Source organism: Sander lucioperca, chromosome 18 (assembly GCF_008315115.2).
Source record: "Sander lucioperca isolate FBNREF2018 chromosome 18, SLUC_FBN_1.2, whole genome shotgun sequence".
Lineage (NCBI taxonomy): Eukaryota > Metazoa > Chordata > Actinopteri > Perciformes > Percidae > Sander > Sander lucioperca.
The window spans coordinates 1,984,917-2,008,034 of record NC_050190.1 but is presented as its reverse complement, the minus strand read 5'-3'; the positions used below and the strand labels follow the sequence as shown (position 1 = coordinate 2,008,034).

Sequence of the window (23,118 nt, the reverse complement as noted above, 5' to 3'; positions counted from 1 at the left end):
CCACTGCCGCCGACACCACCACCACTATCATCAGCCACGGGAGCTGATGAAGGTCCTGCTACTGCCGAAAACATGTCTGCCAATTTGACACATTTGGCAGCGTTTGCCTGAAGGGCCGGTTTCTTTTCTCACGCACCTTCTCTGCACCTTTGTTTCATTTTCGTGTTTAGACTCGTCTTGCTTCCTATCTGTTTATGTACTTCCCAGTTCTCCTGTCACTGACTGTGTGTTTATCTTTCGTGCCGCGCACCGTTACGGACTAGTCCATTTCATTGTGAAAGTAGGGGGTGTATGGAAAAACCTAGCCTATGTGATATTTTTGACTTAAGTGTTTTGGGCCAGCCCAGTGTCAATTGAGAAACCAGTGGGCTGCTGATCTAGTCCTACCACTTTTATGGGCCGGCTCATGGGCCGGACAAAACAAAATGTAATTTAAAAAAAAAAAGTGTTGGTGGTCAGCCCAAAAAGCACGTCGGCCCACCGGCCAGATGGTCAGTCCGCCCTTGTCTGTAGCCGGACAATTCAAACAGACGCAGCGTTATTTGCTTCTTCATGCAGCCAAATTGGCTAGTAACTTTACAATGTTGCCCGCCAAAGTTCACTTTTACTCGCATTTGGCGAGTTGGTGTCAATTTAAAGCCCTGTTGATAACGTGTTGGGAAGGATACTTTCAAAACGTATTCCCTTACAGAATACAGAATACATGCCCACAAATGTAATTTGTAACGTATTCCGTTACGTTACTCAATCTGAGTAACGTATTCTGAATACTTGGATTACTTCCACATGAATTGCATATTATAAGTGTGGGAATGCAGCCATCACATACAGCTTACTAAACAGGTCTATTCTGGTGTGTTCTTCTGTTGCAACTGGCTGAATGTGTACCTGAACAAGCAGATAGATTGTTGTATTTGTAGTCCCGAACTGCATACTACAAAAATCTAAGCTACCACGAGCTAATTTTAGCTAACATTAGCTAGCATGTCAAACGGGGCTAGTCAGTCTTTCAACGGCTCTGGGGCTAGTAAATCAGCAAGTAGGAGAATGTAAAGTCGCACGTCAACTATAAAATAGCAAGGTGACCAGTAAAACTACAGCAGACGACTACCCCTGGCTAATTAAAAAAAATAACTTACTTTAAGATACTTCTTCAGGTTGGAGGTGGAGTAATTTGGACGCTGAAAGGAGGTTGGTTGCTGGCAAGCAGAGGTTACACTGCACAGTTATATTTCGTTCTCCCTGTTCTTTCTTTAGTGCCGGTTCCGGCTCCATCGCTAGCTCTATCAGTGATCACGCAAATAGCTCATGGGAAATGCATGGAGTTGCCTTAATTTATTCAGAGAGTGAATAAACTCGTGAAACAGATTAGTATCGTCATATAATCCATTGATTTCAACAATGTAACTGTATTCTAAATACCAACTATTTAAATTGTAACTGTAACGGAATACAGTTACTCATAATTTGTATTCTGAATACGTAACGCTGGTACATGTATTCTGTTACTCCCCAACACTGGCTATGCAGTTACTGTATGTCCTTCTCTAGCCAGTACTGCACCACTGAAGTTGACAAAGTGTCACTTCGCAACACCCACTCTCAGTTGTTACTCAACTAATGCCAAAGGAAACACCTACCCAGAGGCTATTTTTCTTAATTAGGTTCAACAAGGACATAATTATCCTCTCTTGAAAAAAAAGCACAATAGCTGCAGTACGTATAGTACTGTACGTAATAGTACATCTGACCATACACCTGGTACTCCCCCAACAACCCCCCACCTGCGCAGCCAATGTGGACACAGCTTATTCACTAAGTGTATTTCCCAGTTTATAATGTATTAAACAGCTGATTTGAAAAGGTCTGGAAGAGCGCTTTGTAAAAAAATCATTCCTGTTAATTAATAATTGATCATTGTCCTATCATTGGAGGTGTTTTGGGAGGAAGACCAACTGAAATGTCAAATTGTCGTACCATCAGTGAATAAGATTTTAGGGGTGTTGTTAAAAGGAATGCGGAAGCTCTCCCAAGAGAGTTTGGGTGAGCTCTGGTTTCTGAGATACATTTATATACAGCTGATGAGCTAAGGGCAAATGACCTCAGTTTTAGAATTAGACCACTAGTCTTTAACTTTGACCTATGTCATACTTTTAAAGAGGTATGTTTCCTCATTTGTAATGTGAGTAACAACAAGAAAAAACAGGGCAAGGTGAATGCATGAGGTTGACTCTTACTGGGTCTTGCAGAAATAATATATGAATATGTGAATGAAATAGGACAATAACACTTTATATTAGAAATCCAGATACAACACATTTTTGAAAATAGCATTATTATATTGTTGAATTTATTAGATGAAAGCAGTCCTCAATTATCTGACTTGAACGTAGCTTAACCATGTAATGTAATATGCTACAATGGCCACAATTCAGCTGATTGACCATACACGATCCAGCCACATACTAGGTTTCAATGTAGTCTTGTTCAGCGTGGGGTGGAGGGTGGGCATGGGGCTTGTTGCAGAGCACATGGAAGCACATTGTAGTGTCTTGGTGGCTGATCGATTGCTGTGTTGTGACTGAGCCCACAATCTAGTATTTTTGCTTAAACCACAGTGAGTTAATTGAAGATGATCTCACAGATAACCACTCCTGACTGGACCATTTTTCTGTGTTATCCCTCAGCTCTGCTGGGCCCATTTCAGCACATCCCTGTTTCTTTCCTGTATTTCTTTTAATAGGATCACAAATACAGTCAGTGCACCCTATCCTGGCTTTTCTCTGTGGCGTCCCTCCCATCTTTGCTTCTCTCTGTCTCATCACAAGCATCACCACTGTGTCACAAGCTGGCTTTTTGACAGAAAAATGGCAATTTCTCTCACAAGATTAGGCCTTTGATGTTGTAAGATGATAGCTACTGTATCTGCGGCTCCTTTTACTTCTCCCATTGCCTGCATTCCTCTCTGTCACGTGTTAAATATTTCTGAAGGCTCTTTTGTGGACAGTGTGGCTGTTTATTTGTCAGTCAGAAATGCCCTAAATAGTATGGTGATTATTACTTGATTCATGTTTATTTTTAATAATAAGTGGTCTTATTTAAACTCACAAACCTGTTTTTTCTCTTTTAATGTCCACCAAGTAATTTTTGAACTGGAAAAATCAGGAACGATAAAAATTGCCACACAACTTGATCTTATAATTATTAGGACTGTTGAATTAAATGATTATGTAAAAAAATAGAAACATGTTTAAATGCCATGTTGTTTTAATAATGAAACTTTCACAGACCTAAAAGACTTAGGCTATTGACTTGCAATTGTTTTATAAAGACTTGTGACTTGACTTGGACTTGTCCTCAAAGACTCAACAGCATTTAAGTCTTAACCTGGACCTTCACCAAAACCATTCAAGAAGAACTCTTTTTCTGCATTTATTTGAAGCCATAATGCTGAGGAAAATATTGAAATCCAAACAGCTATGCATTTATTACTGTACTGTTCAATAAATAAACATATAATACATATAGTAGGTCTTGGGCCTAATTTGAATCTGTCATGATGTCTGATGACTAAAAATATTCTGTTCCCAACACCTTTCCTCTTTTTTTCTTCTCACCACAGCGAGGGAAGAGAATGTGGCCACTTTCCGTGGCTCGGAGTACTTCTGCTACGATCTTTCCCAGAACCCCATCCAGAGCAGCAGCGACGAGATTACCCTCTCCTTCAAGACGTGGCAGCGCAACGGCCTTATCCTTCATACCGGCAAGTCAGCTGACTACGTCAACCTGGCACTGAAGGACGGCGCTGTCTCCCTTGTTATCAACCTGGGCTCCGGAGCCTTTGAGGCCATTGTGGAGCCAGTCAATGGGAAGTTCAACGACAACTCGTGGCATGATGTCAAAGTGACCCGCAACCTCCGGCAGGTAAGGCACAAAGGTGGATGTGTAAAGCTTTCTTAAAGCTTGGTATTGATGATCAACCTGTTCTCACTCCCATCTAAAAAAATATGGACGCTTGGGCAGTGGCTCTCAGTGTCGGATACGACGCGAAAAGCCCCCTTCAGTGTATGTATGGAATGCACCGGGAAGAACAACAGCGCAACCGCGGCACTGTAAGATGGCGTAGTATTAAGAGCAACAACAGTAGCGAGTAGTATGAAAGACCGAAATGCCGCATAAGGAGGTTGGTTGGGGGGGTGGACGGGTCAAACAACACAGGACTTTCACCAAGGAGACTGGGGTTTGTGTCCCATTCTTGTTCCGCATGTCACAGAAACATACATTTTATAACCCCAGCCACAATCTTTTCCTAAACCTGTCCCGTTCATGTGCCACTTGTCAGTCAGTACGTCCCCAACCCAGAGTGTCAAAAGTGACGCAAGAGTCCTGACGCTAAAGGGGACTTTTAGCGTGAATAACAGACGCCAAACGCACATGACCAAGTGTCCGAATTTTACGCGATGTGAGAGTGAGACTGTGTTGTGATGGTAAAGTATAGCAGTTAAGTTGTAACATGCTAGCTAGCCAGTACAATGCTGTTAGCCAGCAACAACAGCCTGCTAAGCTTGCTGTCTTGCTAATTGTCAGTTAGCTTGCTAACTGCCACTAAGGTTCCTTCATTTTGGACTCTTCAGCCCATTCCTTCAAAGATCAACAGTGTAAAGATTGTATAATGGATTGGCAATACTATACTATACTAGAAAAAATTGTTTCAGAACAACTAACTCAATATTTAGAAACACATCAGTATATACACCCTCAACAGTATGGTTTCAGACAGAACCATTCCACTGAAACCGCCATCTGCGCATTATTGGAAAATATTGTGCAGCCGCTTGATAAAGGAAACATCGTGGGTGCATTATTCCTGGACTTAAAGAGGGCATTCGACACCGTAAATCATAGCCGTCTTATCTCAAAACTATCATCTTATAATACATCACATCAGGCATTATCATGGTTCGAGTCATACTTACAGGGTCGAGAACAATGTGTAGTTATAGATTATGCAAAATCTGCCCCGTGTGAAATTAAGACCAGAATCCCTCAGGGAACCATACTGGGGCCTGTTCTCTTCAGCCTGTATGTGAATGAGCTGCCTGAAGTATGTCCTGAAGTTGGCATTCAGATGTATGCCGATGACACTGTGGTTATGTGTCCGGCAAAAGCCCTGTTGTTATCGGCAGTACATTGACTAAAAGTCTTGAGAAAGTGTTTGATTGGCTAAACAAATCATGTTTAACACTTAATCTGAGGAAAACTAAATCTATGTGTTTTTCTATAACAAGAAAGCGGATAATAAATGATCTTAACATTAAAATGAATGGTGAACTTATCGATCAGGTAGAAGAATAAAAATATTTAGGAGTGATTTTAGATTCTCAGCTAAATTTTAAAAGTCATATTAAAAACATCTTAAGAAAAATGAAGGTCAGTATGAACTGTTTCAGGTTGATCAGGAGCAGTTTAACATTTGAATGTACTCATGTCTTTCTGAATACTATGATCCTGTCCCACCTGACGTACTGCACCACTGTTTGGTCCCAGGCTAGCCAAACTACCCTAAAGCCTATTGAGAGGCTTTATAACCGTGCCATAACATTTTAGATAAAAAGCCCATTCGATTCCATCACTGTTACATTTTAAATAAACATAAAATCTTAAACTTTGTTAATTTTGTTAATCTTAAATACATAAAGTTGTTTTTCAAATGTTTGACTGGACTTGCACCTGAGCCACTTTGTAAATTTGTGAACAGGCTGGAATCCTCCAGATCCACAAGAGCTGCTGCATGTGGAGACTGTAAAGTTCCATTTTGTAAAACATCTTTTGCCCAAAATGTTTTTTCTGTGAAAGGAGCCAATCTGTGGAACTGGCTTCCTACAAATATAAAGACTCTTACTAAAATGTCCACCACATCAAAAGCATGGTTCATACAGCAGCAGCAGTGTGATCATGCCATATGAAATGTATAGCTGTATGTATGTGACGTGTGCATCTGTGTGAGTTCGAGTGAATGTGTTTTTTTACTACATTTATTTTTATTGCTGCTAACTGGTTTCTGGACATTTTATTGTATTCACTGTAAAAAATTGACTCCTTTATTATTTTAACTGTTAAAAGCCCCTCTAGGGACAGGTGTTGCGAATTAGCCATGGCTATAAACACTGTGATACAGGCATCGGATTGTTCTTTATGTAATAATCTATGTTTTTTGTATCTGTCCCTATTCAAATAAACAACAAATAAAATAAAATCTGTATTTTGCCATTCCAGGTGTCAGAACACAGTCACTTGCACCCGTGTGCCCAAATACTTGTTGACATTTACATACTCTGATTTTCACTCATATGTGAGTAAAATGCTGCACTGTAGCGGCCAGCTCTTTTTCAAAAAGAGCAGCTTTCCAACATTTTCAGATTGTAGTGGACAAAACACAGTTACATTTATTTCACCCGGTACGAATCCATGAAATATATTTATGCCTTGGTCGGCCTGGGAGTTCTCTACAACAGACACACTTTTGAGAAAGTCACCACAAATGTTTGAACCTCGGTAAGATGGCCATCACATCTTTACCTTTGGATGCTCTTTTGAAACAAAGGCCAAATTTGCCCTGATTTCTTTTCTCATCCGTTAAACCTGTTTCCACCTGTTAACCTCTACCAAGGTCTGTAAGTAAGTAGTGACTGAAGGAATAAAATTAACCATTGTTTACTAATGTGTGTAGTAACTCCATAACTTTTCATTCAACTTTTTTGTTTTTCATTTGATATACAGTACTTCAATGTATTAACAAACCCACTACATTCGTTTCTTACCTACCCCACCTTTCTGCAAAGCAAAAAAGCATGGGACGCGCTATGGTAAACATACTCCATCTTATGGTAGATATAATTTTTATTGTCATTTTTTGGTTTGCTGTGTACTTCTCCCCTTTCTCTTTTTGGACTTCTGTACATCGAGATACCATTCCCCAAAAAAGAATGGATTTTGTAGCTTTCATTGTTGGCTTCACTTTTCCTGTAATTATTCACTTGGTTCATCCACTCGTGTTGCTTTTCTGCTTTTTTCTTCCTTTTTTTTTAAATCACGCAACTTTTGTTTCTCTGGGGTTTTACTAAATCTGCTTCCAGATTTCAGATTTTCCTGTTAAATGTTTTTGGTGATGATATTGTGGACACTGCCAAACTCATATTAAAGACAAAGACAAAATCCACACTGGAACTCAGACAATTGTGTCCTGCGCACTATTGTATGTTCTGAAATGGACTGAATCGTCCTTACACCAGACTCTCATTTTCATTCACACTCTGAAAATATGAGGCAACCCACATTGCAGTAGAACACTGGATAACTACCTATTCTACCAGGGCTCAAAGTACTTTTTTCTGTGTACATGCACTTTTAAAATTACCAGCACCAAATATGTATATTTGGGAATAAAAATGAGAATTATTGCTTAAATGCGAGCTTTAATTATTACTGTTGCAATATGTGAGAAACATTTTTTAAGTTGAGGTTAGATTGGGCAAATTTGTACTCTTTATTGCAATTACATAGAGTACTAGGGTAGTTTAAGCTATGACAATGTTTCATATCTTATAAATTAATCATATTATGTTTTTGTAGAGTAACTGGTTAAATACATGTAGTAGTGAAGAAATATATAGAAGCTTAACATGAAATACTCAAGTACAGTACAAGTACCTGCATATTGTAGTAAAGTACAGTAGTTGAATGAATGTACTTAGTTACTTTCCACCTCTGCTGGTACGACTTTCACTCATTCTGTGTCCTTCATCTTTGCATAGAATTTTGTGTGGTGTCATTCTAAATCCTCCCTCCCCTCCGTTGATTTGTTTTTTCAGCTCCTGCATGTTACTTTTATGTTATATGTATTAGTTTCTTTCCTCCCTCACATATTTAAAACACAAAAGGAGATTAAAAAAAGCAAACCACATATTTGTGCATTATAAGTACTATATGAAGATGAAAATCAGTGCATGTTTGTTAGGCCTAGTCCACATGTACGGTCAAAAAGACCCGCGTGGGTCACTTTGAAAAGTTGTTTTTTTTCCCTCCATTCTCAGAAAAATCCCACCCACACAAGCAGTGTTAAAAGTCCTATGACATGCTGCTTTTTGGATGCTTTTATATAGGCCTTAGTGGTCCCCTAATGCTGTATCTGAAGTCTCTTTCCCGAAATTCAGCCTTGGTGCAGAATTACAGCCACTAGAGCCAGTCCCACAATGAGCTTTCCTTAGGATGTGCCATTTCTGTGTCTGTAGCTTTAAATGCTATTGAGGTGGAGAGAGGGGGGGCAAGGTAGAGGGTGGGGGTGTGGCCTTGACCAACTGCCACTTTGCTTGTTTGCAACAAGGGGTAAGCCAGCCTCTGCAAAGCGTAGCTCCTATGGAGACATTTTGTTGCTATCAAGCCATCACCCGCTGTTAGCATCCCATTGACTGCCATTCATTTTGGCGCCACTTTGACAGCGAATAACTTTACATCTGAAGCATTTAAAGACTTTGTATGTCCATTATTTATTTCTAAAGAAACTTGACAATGTATAAAAGGCTCCATTACTTTGTATCTCATGTTATGGCTCCGTAGCAGACGTTTTTGTAAAAATAGGCTAACGATTGTGTCATAACCACGCGACTTACTGTCGCATAGTAGAGGATTTACCGTATAGTACAGGAGAAGCTCGCAGGCAGTTTTGACTTACAGTAGCTGTTTAAGTTTAATTACTAATGTTAACTAGCATTTTAGTTAGCAATAATTAGCCTGTGCCTATGTTATCTCCTTACATATACCTACGCTCTCCGTCTCTGCAAGATTCGGAATGATTGAGGTTTCTCTTGGCACAGCTACCAGAAGACTTACAACTTTCAGACAGGTTGCTCACGTCACATTTACGTAGTCAAGCTCATTTGGAGGCTGCGCAGTAACGCTCAGCCATCACCGGAAAAGTGCTTCTAATATACTCCAGTGGTCTCTGTTGAAAACAAACGGCGTCACTTTGTCCATTTCTTTAACTGTCTATGATGTCGCTCTCTTTCTCATGGGCGGGCCAAATTTTCTGGGCGGGCAAAGCAGAGAAAGGGGAGGTAACCTTGCCCCTTATGACGGCCCATCCGAGCTTTCATTTTCTCAAAGGCAGAGCAGGATACCCAGGGCCCGGTTTACACCTATCACCATTTCTAGCTACTGGGGGACCATAGGCAGGCTGGGGGAACTCATATTAATGTTTAAAAACCTCATAAAGTGAAATTGTCATGCCATATGAGAATGCAAAAACACAATTGAAGCGCTGTCAAGAGCATACATAATCAGGAGCAATATAACCCCTGTCATGCAAAGAAGAAGAAGATGCTAATCAGAAGCCTGAAAAAATGCTGTTCCCGGAGAAGACAAAGACGTTGGCTTTGTAGTGTCAGTGTTGGATTATATAGCAGTGACGTTCGTAGTGCATTCTGATGCCGCCGTTCCACAACACAATGGAAGAGTAACTGTACATTTATGTGTAAACATGTAAGAAGTCCTACTAGCAAGCCTGTCATCAGCACTATTTTGGCCACGTCCTCCATTGCAAAAAATGTCGCCTCATTTGTGACGTGTCAAAAGGAGATAACGGCGCACACTCTGACATTACAAGTCACAATCTCCGTTTCGCCTGTCTACACTACAAAATCAACATAACATTTCTAAAAATCTTCACCCTGGCCGGAGTTTTCCAAAAGCTCTGTTTTCAGTGATATAAAAGGCTTTTTGCGTGTGGAAGAAAAAAATCCCTTTGTACGTGTGGACTAGGCCTTAGTGTCAGTGTCTGGAACTAAATTCACCCAGTTTTCATCTTTCCGTTGACATTTTACTAACCCTTCATACCTATCAACAGTTTCAACTCCCACAATTAGCATCTACTGACATACATAAAAAATAAAGAAAATGATGGGCTGTCAGAATTACTATCTGTTCTCTCTGATCCATAACACATGTAAACACATCACCAGGTCTGAGATTAATAATCACACAGACCTGAGTGAGTGAGTGAGTGAGTGAGTGAGTGAGTGAGTGAGAAAACTAGGCCACCTTCTATCCTGGAAATCCAAGTAAAACGTCTTATTTCTACATTCACTATTCATCCCTTAATGTCAGGTGACAATATCCGTGGATGGGATTCTGACCACTACGGGTTACACCCAGGAAGACTACACCATGTTGGGCTCTGATGACTTCTTCTATGTGGGTGGCAGCCCCAGCACCGCTGACCTGCCTGGATCTCCAGTCAGCAACAACTTCATGGGCTGTCTCAAGGAGGTAGGGTACCTGATTCATTGTTTACTGTTTGTTGGAGTGAAATGTGGCACTGGCGTGAACATTACTTGCTAAACAGCTCATTTGTCCATGCTGTCTCTGAGAAATATATCTGGCTGTTTAGCTGCTAGATGTTCCACATTCTTTACCAGCTAGTGACTTAACATTGCCTGTGTACTGTTTGGTGCCGGGCAGGTAGTGTACAGGGGGCTTATCAGAGCTTGTTTGCTGCAGTGTCTGAAAGTGGGATTAATGAAAGCAGTGGCATTCAACCATATGATAAATCTACATGTCATTAAGAGTCTGTCAGTCCGATGGTCGATGTTGTGCAGAAGATATCCCAGCTGCCTGGAATAATCTCCCCCTTTACTTTTTTGTAACCTTAATCAGTTGTTTTGATGTCTAAACGTTTTGTTGGCTAAATTTAACTGTGAAGACAGCTAACACGAAGGGGGGGAGATTTTCGGTATGGAGGAGATTTTCGGCACAAACACCAGTAACGTTATGAGATGTACGGATAGCTGCTGTTCTGACTCAGGTTTGGTTCAGGTCCTTTGAAGGAAGACAATGTATGTTTATTTTATATATATTATATGAATGTTCCCTGCCCAACACTAACACTACTGTTCTGCTGTGAAAAACATTCCAACCTCAAAACATTAGTTCCACATCACATTTCCCCCCCGGTCACTCGCGCCCCACAGGGGTACGCCACACACTTTGACACACACACACACACACACACACACACACACACACACACACACACACACACACACACACACACAGACACAGAGTACACAAACACACACATACACACACAGACACAGAGTACACAGAATACACAACATCAAGGAGAAGGAGGAAATGGTGCAGTAGCCATTTAATCCCCCTCTGGCCTACTTCCTGCTCTGTGCCATGCTGGGCAGGTTTGCGATTCCCTGTACCATTTTCTTAAAACAAGATTTGTTCTCCAAAATGTATTTTTCTAAAAATGTAGTCTTGAAAAATAGTTGTCTTATGATCAGGGTTGTCTTATATTCGGGCCAATACGGTAATTGAAAATTCAAAACTATAATAACCTTGACTCACACAGTTCCTTAATAAAACTTCAGTTACAATGTTTCAGTGTTGATTTATGAATTCAGTAATCTGCAAATCAAGCAGCACAGGGATATGAAAACAGGCTGCAGCATATGTCACATATGCATTCATCATTTTCAAATAAATGCATGTTTGCTACTAAAATAATGTAGCACACTAGTGAATTATTTTAAACCATATTGATAAAAGAGCCCTCCTATATGAATATCACATACATACAACAGTGGATGTGTGTAAATTGTTTGTATGTAAATAAAGATGATTTAGTAGTTCATACTTTGCTTTGACTTGATTGAGAATACATTTTTACCTTTCACCTTTAAAGACCTTTAAATTGTTAGTCAATTATTATAGCTGCATAACTTTTTTTTGTCATCAGCAGTTCTTAAAAGAGTACTTTGCCGATTTAGCAGTGCACTCCTTTAACTGTCAGACTGACAATAGACCATTTTTAAAAACAAAAAAGAGATCGAGACAGATGCAGCCAAATCAGGGATATTGTCTTTTTTATTCCGAACATTCATCTTTCATGTCAAAACCTCATGTCTACATTACCCACAATGTAGTATCGCATTGCCAGACCTTACTCCACAGCGCTGCTGAGGAACATCTGGCTCCTCAACACATACATTCCGGGACAGGAAAAATAAATGCTCTGGGTTGTTTGCATTTCTTTAAACCAATCACAATCATCTTGGGTGCCGCTAAGCTGCAGACGCAGCGACAGTGGATCTGTAAAATAGTCTCGGGAAGGAACTTTTTTTTTGGTGGAACCTTTGCACTGCGCAAAAGAAAACGCCACATACAATATTAAATGAAGTTAACTGTTCACATAATACAGTAACATTACCTATTTAAATTAGCTGGATACATGGTTAAACCTCATTTGCTCTTACCAGTGTATTGCACTTTGAAACGTTACTTTGTCCACAGCGATCCACATTTTCTACACAACTTGACATTTTCAGCGTGTAGCTTGCTAGCTCAAAGTTTGTTGTTTACTGAAATTAATGGAGATTTGCAAGGCGAGGAAATGGCGATTCCAGCGATTATTTGGTAAATTAACTGTCGTTGATCCGGACTACCCACAATGCAGCTCAGGTGTGACATCTCTTGAATCAATTTATCAGACTTCATGCAGCTCGTTCACCCGCGACTAGCGAACCTTGCCATGAACGGCTCGTTTTTAATTCTGATTGATTGTGGCATGATCTAAAGAGTGCTTTATATATTTAATTTCTAAGCAGGACTAGGGAATTCATCCTGGATGGATATAGATACCATAGACTCTGGGAATAAGAGTTTTCCAATTGTATCAATCAGTTGACAAATAAGTGGGGACAATTCTGTTCAGAAAGCATTATCTGTTCACATTCATATAATTCTGTCACACACTGGTTAGTTATTGCAAAGCCATTGTTATCAAAGCTTAAAAATCAGAAAACGGACTGCCTTTCATTCCCCACAGAACAAAATAATACACAGATACCCAGGCATTCATTTATGCACACTGGTCACAAACACAGTCTGAAAGATTGTCATCATACCTTCTCCCTCATTAAGTCACACACATTCTGCCCACCTCCTAATCTAAACCCACCTACTCACACATACATAGCACCCACCAGCTCTCCATCTGTCTGCTGTCCAGCACCCTTGCGTCCTCCACTCCCTGCTATTAGGGCTAATTTGCCTGCTGCCAATGCTCTTGTCCTCACCATCCACAGAGCAGCGTTATGGATAAATGTTTTGTTACCATGGCACCAGGTACTGGTCGCTATTGGTAGCCCCCATGGCTGGCTGCCCCACGCTTATTATGCCTTTTATAAGCCAGCAATTACAGAGAAAGCCTACATCTCAAAACCCTACAAAATACATAATGGCCTACAATAACACATAATTGCTATCATTGTCATTGTCATTACACCTCCATCAACCACTCATATGGAGACTTCTGGCTGTGCCTATATTACTGTAGCCAACAAAGAAACATAAAGGATGAGTTCACAGACTGAACATTGAGGAAGAGCTAAACATCACCGAGTAATTCTCTCAGTTTCCTCTGGTAGTAGCAGTACTTTGTTACTGTAATTAAATATTTGTATAGCAATGGTACCACTAATGAGTATTATTCTGTCTGATTTCTCTTCCACTACATTTAAAAAACATTCTCCTACTTCAAAATAGTGTGCTTTTTAATCCACTATATCTATTTTACAGCATCTGTAACTTATGTTTTACAATGTATGATTAAAGAAATCAGTTTACAATTTTATATACAAAATAAATTAGATCATAAAATATGATGCATTGTTACAGATTGTAGTAGATTGTATATGTAGTTAGTGTTTATAAACAGTTAAATGTAGCGAATCAGTAAAAATAATCCAGCAATATAATACTAGCATTCTGCTGCGGTCATTCTGGGGATGTCACAAAACCAGAACTGTAGTAGTCAATACCAATGCCAGTGAAATTCCACGATTTTCGATACTCTATATAGTATAAGGGCTGTCAAAATGAACGCGATAATAACGAGAAAACACAAAGTCCTTTTAACACCACACATTTTTTTGATTCACGATCAACGCACACACATTCTAGGATTTGGGCCTCGGGCTAGTTTGGGAAGTCAGATGCAGCAGTAACGTCGTATGTAGCTAGCAGAAACAAAGCTCCTTGAGCAGAAATGGATAAAGAAAAGGGTCTTTTAAAAGGCGAGTTCAGTTTCAAAGCCCTTCCATATGGTTCTCTCAACAAAATAAAGTTATTTGCATGTTCTGTCGATGTGAATTGAGTTATAATAATAAACATTTGCATAAAGCAAGCATATTTGTCTGCTCCCATGTTGATATGAGCATTAAAAACTATCCCTTTTATAACATAAAAATTGTGTGATTTATCGCAAGTTAACTCAGGACAATCATATAAATCTATAAATATAAATATATATATATATATATATATATATATATATATTAAAGTGATAGTAACGAATTAACGCAAATTCCTTTCAAAGGCAATAATTTTTTGATTTGCGATCAACGCACATGCATTCTGTGATTTTGCTCCGTAGTTTGGGAAATTAGGAAGCCGATGCAGCAGTACGCTGTGGACAGTGTTGCCAACTTAGCAACTTTCTAGCTAGATTTAGCAACTTTTCAGACCCAGTTAGCGACTTGTAAATATTTTCATATATATTTCTATTGTAATTCATTCACATGCGTGCAGTCCATAGCTCCTCGGTTAAACAATGCTGCTCTCTCCCCTTCTCCTCTTGCACAGCAGCACTGCACAGGCAGTCTGTAAGGTGGGGGGACAGGGCTGCTTGGGACGGAGACGAGACAGTGAAACAGGGGTAAATGGCTAGCAAAAACAATCCTCCTTGAGCAGAAATGGATAAAGAAAAGGATCTTTTAAATGGCAAGTTTAGTTTCAAAGCCCATCCAGATGGTCTCTGAACAAGACTAGTTATTTGCATGTACTGTCAATATAAATTGAGTTACCAATGAAATTGTAGAGTCTCAAATAGCACTTGAGCATTAAAAACGTATTCCTTTTTAGTACATTTAGAACAGATAAAAAATGTGTGATTATTTGTGATTAATCACAACTTAACTAGGACACTCATGCAATTAATTGTGATGAAATGTTTTAATATATAGCAACAGTGCTATAGAGATGCTTGGCTACATGATGAACTGCATAGGCCATAAAGAGCACTACCCTCTATGTAGAAGGCGGCTAAAAGCTAAGATAAAGGCAGCACAGAGGGAAGTCAGCCAGCTATCAGAGCTACAGAAAGGTTTGATGAATAAAAAGGTACCAAGGAAGTACACTAACCTGTCAATACCCGAGGCACTAAAGACAAACAAAGGCTCACAGCTTTGGCTACCTGCCCGAAGAGGTACACAGAAGTAGAAACCAGTAGAATAAAACAGATGTTCTCCACCAAACCATTTAAAGTGCACTCTCAGTGGCAAGGCAGTGGCAGGACAAGAACAGCAATACTGAGACTGAGCAATACTGGAAAAACCTATGGAAGGAGACAACACATAACACCAATGCCCAGTGGCTAGTGGATCTAAGAGCAGACCACAGCAACCTCCAAGAACAAGACCCACTAAACATAATGTTGGCAGACATCCAAGAGTGAGTGTGTCACATGAAGAGCTGGACAGCACCAGGGCCTGATATGTTCCACACCTACTGGCTAAAGAAGCTGACTGCACTCCATGGATGCTGCTGCTTAGAAATGGGACCCACCCAGAGTTGTTAACCATGGGCTGGACAGTCCTGATCATAAAGGACCTTCAGAAAGGAGCGAGTCCTACCCGCCAATAACCTGCCTTTGCACAACATGGAAGCTCCTGTCAGGTATCATTGCAACTAAGATGAAAAGGCCCATGGCTCAATACATGACTGGGGCCCAGAAATTAATTGGCGTAATCACCAGGGGAGCCAAACACAAGCTACTGGTTGGCAGAGCAGTCATTCAGACTGTGAGAACAAACAGACTAACCTGCACTGCCTGGATCATCAAGAAATCAAGACAAAAAAGCCTATGACTCAATGCCGCACTCATGGACACTGGAATGCTTGGAACTGTACATCATCAATAGGACACTACAAGCAAGAACTCAATGGGACTGTGGAAGATGACTCTAGAGGCCAACTCAAATCCAATCGCACAGGTTAAAGGAGAATTCCGGTCGATTTCAACACGTAGCTCTGTTGTTTGGAAATTTGGAGTGCTGTCAGTAGCAAGAAAAACTAAAACAATTCCTGCTGTCTACACCGTGTTATCCCCCTGCTAGCGTTAGCACCCAACAGGCTTAAACAGGGCAAGTTTTAAACGTGTTTTTAGCCTCTAAACATGCTCGAAATGTCATTACAAATGCCTGCCCATGTGCAGTGATTCCTTCCGAGGGAACACAGCAAATTTGACTGGAATATTGGATTGTATGAGTTCGACAATCGACTAGTGTGGACTTGACTGGAAAACAGGAAATAAACAGAGGTATGTGCACTGGCTGGATTAACACAACTCTTATGCCTTTCTGTCAAATCTACTGCAGTCAGATTCGCTGTGTTCCCTCGGAAGGAATCACTGCACATGGGTAGGCACTTGTAATGACATTTCAAGCATGTTTAGAGGCTTAAAACACATTTAAAGCCCATGTTGCAGGGTTTATTTTCTAATGAATTTGTGCAATTTGCTTGTTGGTAATAAACATTTAAACTGTTACCCAACAACATCAAATACAATGGATATCACAAAACGGAATAAAATACGAAAAAGTAGTACTATTTTACAGCGGTTTGCAATGATTCTCTTTTCCCCCACAATGCATTGCATTACGTCACGTTGGGGAGACGACAGACGAAAGCCCCGTCTCTGTTCACTGTCTATGGGCTCGTCTGTGCCACTGGTGTTGCAAAATATGGCTTTTGGTCTCGACCGAGTCTATGTGGCTTTATTATGTGTATAATAATATTGGAGGGAAAGTGAAACACAGCTTGGACAGGGATGCTGTTCGGCTTTTCACAAGTTTAGACAGCTAGCTACGCCGACGTTTGCTAACGTTAGCGCAACAGCGTTAGCCTAGACTGCTAGCTAGGTAAATATTACAACGCCTTTGGAGTTTCCTATATCTGCGTCCATGTTGTCAACATAAGACATGTTGCGTTAGTGCTCCTTTTGTACCATCATTTTATTGAATGAAATGTTAAGCTTTTCTCCTACGAGATGGGTGGGTTTTTGTTAGCTACATACAAAGCTAACTGGCTATAGTTAGCCTGTATGCTAGCGGAATTAGCTAATGTTGCATAACCAGCCAGCAACTTCGGTAATCAGCAGTAGTTTCGGTAAGCTAACCACGACAGTATTATCGCCCACAATCAACCTCTCCTGCTAAAAGCAGTCAATCTGCAGTGATGTTTGAAATAGAGATGCTTGTGGATGTGTTAGCTGTCGTGGTTAGCTCGCCGGAACTACTGCCAAAGCTGCTGGCTGGCTACGCAACATTAGCTAATTCCGCTAGCACAGGCTAACTATAGCCAGTTAACTTTGTGTGTAACGTAGCTAACAAAAACCCACCAATCTCGTAGGAGCGAAGCTTAACATTTCATTCAATACAATTATGGTACAAAAGGAGCAGAGGAAACAACGAAGGCAGTCGTAATATTTACCTAGCCGTCTAGGCTAACGCTGTCGGCGTAGCTTTAGCTAGCTGTCTAAACTTGTGAAAAGCCGAACAGCATCCCCATCCAAGTAATAAATAAACACTAGGCAAATATGTTGTTACTGGAGCTAGTAGGGTCCATCAAAACGTGAGATATCTAATCGAAAATGTGTTTACAACGTCGGGGGATTTCACAGGTGGGACTGACTGGCAAGTTAGCCCATAGCTAACATGATGCCTTCTATTTCTAGATCTAGCTAGATTACCAGTACTATCTGAACTAACGACATGATCACTGTCACTAAATATAAAGAAAACATTGACTTTCACTCAGTGCTATTCACTGACAGTAAAAACACCTCTTCGACCTCTTCCTCATCCCAGTCAGTCACCATAGTTCTAGTACTAGGCTGAGGCACGTCTCCCCAACGTGACGTCATCACCGAATTGCGTTAAAAAACCCACTAAACGACTAAAACGGTAAAAACTGGCCTTTAACACTATTTGGTGACATTTTTAACAATGATATACATATGTTGAGTGCTTTATGTACCCATTAATCAACAGTGGTGGTTAACCTGCAACATGGGCTTTAAAACTTGCCCTGTTTAAGCCTGTTGGGTGCTAACGCTAGCAGGGGGATAACATGGTGTAGGCAGCACCGATTGTTTTCGGTTTTTTTGCTACTGCCAGCACTCCAAATTTCCAAACAACAGAGCTACGTGTTGAAATTGACCGGAATTCTCCTTTAACATCAAGTAGGGCATGTACCATACCATATATCCTAAATGTTGTTCTGCATAGGGCTGAACCCCTCAGTCAGATCATCAGTAAGAGTGGCTATGGATACCGGCTCTGAAGTGGAGTGACCATCAGCCACATCCTATATATGGATGATATCAAATTGTATGCCAGGAGTGAGCCTGACGTTGACTCACTGATCCACATCACAAGGCTCTACAGCAACAACATCAGAATGCCATTCCAACTAGATAAGTATGGTCGGATGGTATCAAAGAAAGGTAATATTATCACAACTGAAGGGGTGGAACAGCTATAAATACCTTGGAATGACACAGGCAACTGGAAATCACAAGGAGGACGCAAGGAAGGCGGTCACAGCCAAGTACCAACACAGAGTAAGGCATGTCCTGAAGAATCAACTGAATGGGAGAAACAAGGTCAGAACCATCAACCATCAGTTATTATACCAGCCAACTGATACTTGGCTGGTATAATAACCTGGCCAAAGGAAGAGATAAAGGCTAATTTAAGATAAGAAAGCTCCTCACAACGCAAGTCCAGCACCCTGACACTACAGACTAATCGGAAGGAGGTTGACTGAGGACTAGTGAGCGTCAAAGACATTATCCAGGATGAAACAACAAAGATCCAGGAGTACATCAGGAAGATGGCTGCAAGTGATTACCTGCTAAGTGAATTTCTCTGGCAGCAGAAATCTGATGATGAGGAGGCAGGTGGGGAGGAGGAACAATCATAGAAGGACAAGCCCCTGCATGGCATGTACCACCGACAGAAGTTGCTGATATCGAAGAGTCATGCCAGTGGCTGGAAAAGGCTGGTGCTAAAAGCAGGCGCTAACTATAAGATCAATAGAGGCCAGGGTCTACCTGGACCCCAGGTGCAGGCTGTGTAAAGATGCCCCTGAGACAGGCTGTGTAGGCTGTGTAAAGATGCCCCTGAGACAGTCCAGTGCATTACAGCGGGGTGTAAGATGCAGGCAGGTACAGCATAAATGGAACGCTATAACGTTCTGGCATAGTGTACAGGAAAATCTGTGCCAAGTATGGACTGTAAGTCCCAAGGTCAAAGTGGGAGGCACCTCGAAAGGTGGCTGCGAATGACAGAGCTAAGATCCTGTGGAATGTCAAGATCCAGACTGATAAAATGGTGATGGCTAACCAACTGGACATCGTGGTGGTCGACAAACAGCAGAAGAAGGCAGTTATGATAGATGTAGCAATCCCACTATGGTAAGAAAAAAACACACTCCCAAAGCTGGGCCTAAAGTAGTGTATAAGAGGTCATACAGAATATTTAGTTTTTTTTTAACTCTGATTTCCAGCATGCATATTAGGCCGATCCTTCTACTTTCACAGCACTGACAAATATGACCGATAAATGGTTGTTTTATATTGACAAGAAAATTATGGTTGGAACTGTTTACTTGATTTTAGTAGTAGATTTGAGTAGGTTCACTCAGAGTTAAGCGCGTGCACCACCACTATAAAAAAGCAGCATGAATGGAGCAATGATACTACGATTCACCATGGTAACAACCACAAACAAAATGGTCAGCAGAAATGCGCACATACAGCAAGTTTGAACATGCAGTATATTTTGTTAAAAAAGCAAAACAGCGGCTGCTGCAAAAGAGAGAGAATTTGCGTGGGAGAAAATTGCTGCAAGAGTAAATGCGTAAGTTCCAATATAGTGTATTCATTTCATATTTAATCATAAGTATAATATTACTGGTGAAATGGTATTGAACCTATAACCTATTTCATTTAGGTGCAATCCTGTGGGTGAAAAAGTCCTAGGCCTACTAATCCCAATCTAGAGGCTGCTGTCATTAATGTAATTAACAGAATTATAATTCATAATCTTTTATTTCAAAGGGTTTACATCATTCACCTGCAATACTGTGGAACTTCTTTTTAAAGGCTCTTACTGGTTTGTGTCCAGGGAACACTACAAAAACGTTTAAAAAATGTTTTAGAGCGAGTCACATTATTCTGACGGCGCTTTGCTATACAGCGGCTTTCACCAGTGTTGTAAAGAAAACTGCCGTTTGCAAAAAATTGTAATTTGTGACACAAAGAATCTGCTGGGATGTAAGAGCATGTCCATGATGGGTGACGTTAGTGATATGAGGACGGATAAGGTTATGTAGGCTACATAACTGATAGACTGGGAAGAAAAACGATACCACTCAAATAGGTAGGCTAGTATCTGGAAATGAAAATGCATCTATAGTCGGGGCCTCAATATCATCTCCAGATGTATGTTTAACTCCCTGCGAAGTAATACAGCTTCTTCATCAACGGGATCATCGACAAAAGGAAATGCCATGTTTTGAGAAAAAAAAAAAAGTTTTATAGTCTGCCTAACACAGTTACAGTTATAAACCAACCCTGTTTTTTTATTCATGCAGATAACAAACTGCGCTAAAATGCGCCTGATATAGACTGAATGAATGAACGAGGAAATGAAAGAGTGCTGTGTCAGAGGGAGGAGACTGAGAGAAACTCAAAGTTTATTGAAGAAAACCTACTCCCAACCAGGTTAGATTCACAGGCTTAACCTCCCTTTCTGAAACAGAAAACCCATTGTTTCCCTCATCTCAGGGTTAACAAACTCAGAGTTTTCACTAAACCTGCTTTCTGAAACAGGCCTCTGGTCTCCTTTGGACCAACATATACGTACTATATACTGCCTTCACATCAGGAATGGTCTGTACTGTATTAAAACATGCAAATTCCATGCCCAACTTTTTATTTGTAACACAGTAAAGCACGCTTTGTCATGCCTTTATACCTAAGCTATGAAGCTATAAAGCTTGTCTTTATCTAATCAATCAGTGTATGAAAGAATCTACATTGACTTAGGAGAATCCCAGTACATTTTGGGTTTCTGCAAAGGAAATGATGCCACCCTGTGGGCAAAACCACACACTGCAAAAGCTGTGATCCAATGAGTGTCTCATGGCAAGACCATGTGACACACACACACACACACACACACACACACACACACACACACACCCTCTATACATTGTCAGTTGGCAGATATCTGATATCAGATATCTAGGCATACTAAATGTTTGTGTCCCTCTGTGCCTACACACACACACACACACACACACACACACACACACACACACGTTTTTGTAAATCACTGCAGATTTTTCTGTGGTTAAACAGCTGATTTGTAAAATAATTATGCCTTTGGGACCATATAAAAATTCCCACTTCCTCACAAGTAATTACAATGGGCAATCCACAATGAAATATGTGTATCCCCTTTTTAGGCTCTAAGAATACAAATGTTTTTTCCTTAGGTCCAATGCTTTAGTATTATGTTGGGCTAAATCAGTTTGATTCTGTTGTAGGGAGTAGTGACATTAAAAATCTGCTAGCTATATTGGCTGTCAATCTAAAAAGGTAATTTCAAGCCTGAGTCGTATTGTGCTCATTCTCACACACTGATAAGAGAGAGAGAGAGAGTGTTTGTGTGTGTGTGTGTGTGTGTGTGTGTGTGTGTGTGTGTGTGTAATGGTGTGTGTCCTAGAGGCCTGGTTGAGGAGATAATGCAGTGATGGATTTCTATCATCTGGCCATTGTCAAACATTTTCAATTGCTTTCTGTTATTTAAACTCTCACTCACTCACACACCAACACACGGATACTCACATACTTCTATACAGTTTGTGTGTATGTATGTATACTGTGTGTGTGTGTGTGTGTGTGTGTGTGTGTGTGTGCGCGCGTGCGTGAGTGCGTGCGTGAGTGCGTGCGTGTGTGTGTTGGGTTTCCTTCAGCCTGCTATCAGTCTCTGCTAATGCTTTATTCTCATGTTAACCTGCAGCCTGCATCTGCAGCCTGCTGATAAAGCTCCCTTTGCATGTTGAAAGGCCCTTTTGCTTTTATTGTTCAGAGGTAGCAGGGACCTGAAAGTGACTTGTCAAATTGTCAGCTACACCTGCCGTTCCCACCACCACCTCCCTGCCATACCCCCTTCCCCTTCACGTCTAAAGCCACATTTCATATGATTTATGCCCTCTTTTTTCAGCAAGCATGTAACAGAGGCAAATGTGTACAGTAACCACATCAAATGCTTGTGTGTGTGTGTGTGTGTGTGTGTGTGTGTGTGTGTGTGTGTGTGTGTGTGTGTGTGTGTGTGTGTGTGTGTGTGTGTGTCCATGCAGCATATTCTCATTGTCATATCTCACAAAAGGCACCATCCTGTTTTTGGTAACAATACTAAATGTTTAAAAAAAAATCGATGTCAAGAAAACAAAAACACCATGAAATCCTCATCATTCCTGTTCAGTTTTGCCTCAGTTTTTTGGGAATTATATATTTCAGGATCGCCTGACTCATGTGGATTGAGTTACATTTGTGTGTAGGTTCTGATCCATAAATGCATTGTGTTTAAATGCCGGGGGAAAAGAGAGGGGGGTGAACTAAGTACTGTAAATGCAAAGTCTGAGTGGATATTGGATTAGGGTGGCACCTAAATCATGGCTGCAGGTGTCGCCGTGGTCCTGCTATGCCCTGCAGTGCCCTGCTATGCCCTGCAGTGCCCTGCTACGCCCTGCAGTACCATGAATTACTACAACTACTATTTCTAGTCATAGTTCCATTATCTTTATTGTGACTATAATTGCCACTGTTCATCATACCCCCAACTGGCACTGTCAGACACCGCCTACCAAGAGACTGGGTCTATCCGAGGTTTCTCCCTCAAAGGAAGTTTTCCTCACCAC

The 23,118-nt window shown here is 40.8% G+C and overlaps 2 protein-coding genes across 2 annotated transcripts in view; one reads left to right on the top strand and one right to left on the bottom strand.

Moving 5' to 3' along the window:
• The window catches only part of nrxn3a (neurexin 3a), a 245,946-nt gene that overhangs the window by 112,529 nt on the left and 110,299 nt on the right, over window positions 1-23,118 (top strand). Inside the window, 2 exon segments of the mRNA XM_031280323.2 lie at window positions 3,623-3,924; window positions 10,162-10,323. Of these exon segments, the coding sequence (XP_031136183.1) occupies window positions 3,623-3,924; window positions 10,162-10,323 (464 nt within the window).
• The window catches only part of LOC116036728 (uncharacterized protein C14orf93-like), a 260,214-nt gene that overhangs the window by 183,909 nt on the left and 53,187 nt on the right, over window positions 1-23,118 (bottom strand). The gene's annotated exons all lie outside the window — the stretch shown is intronic.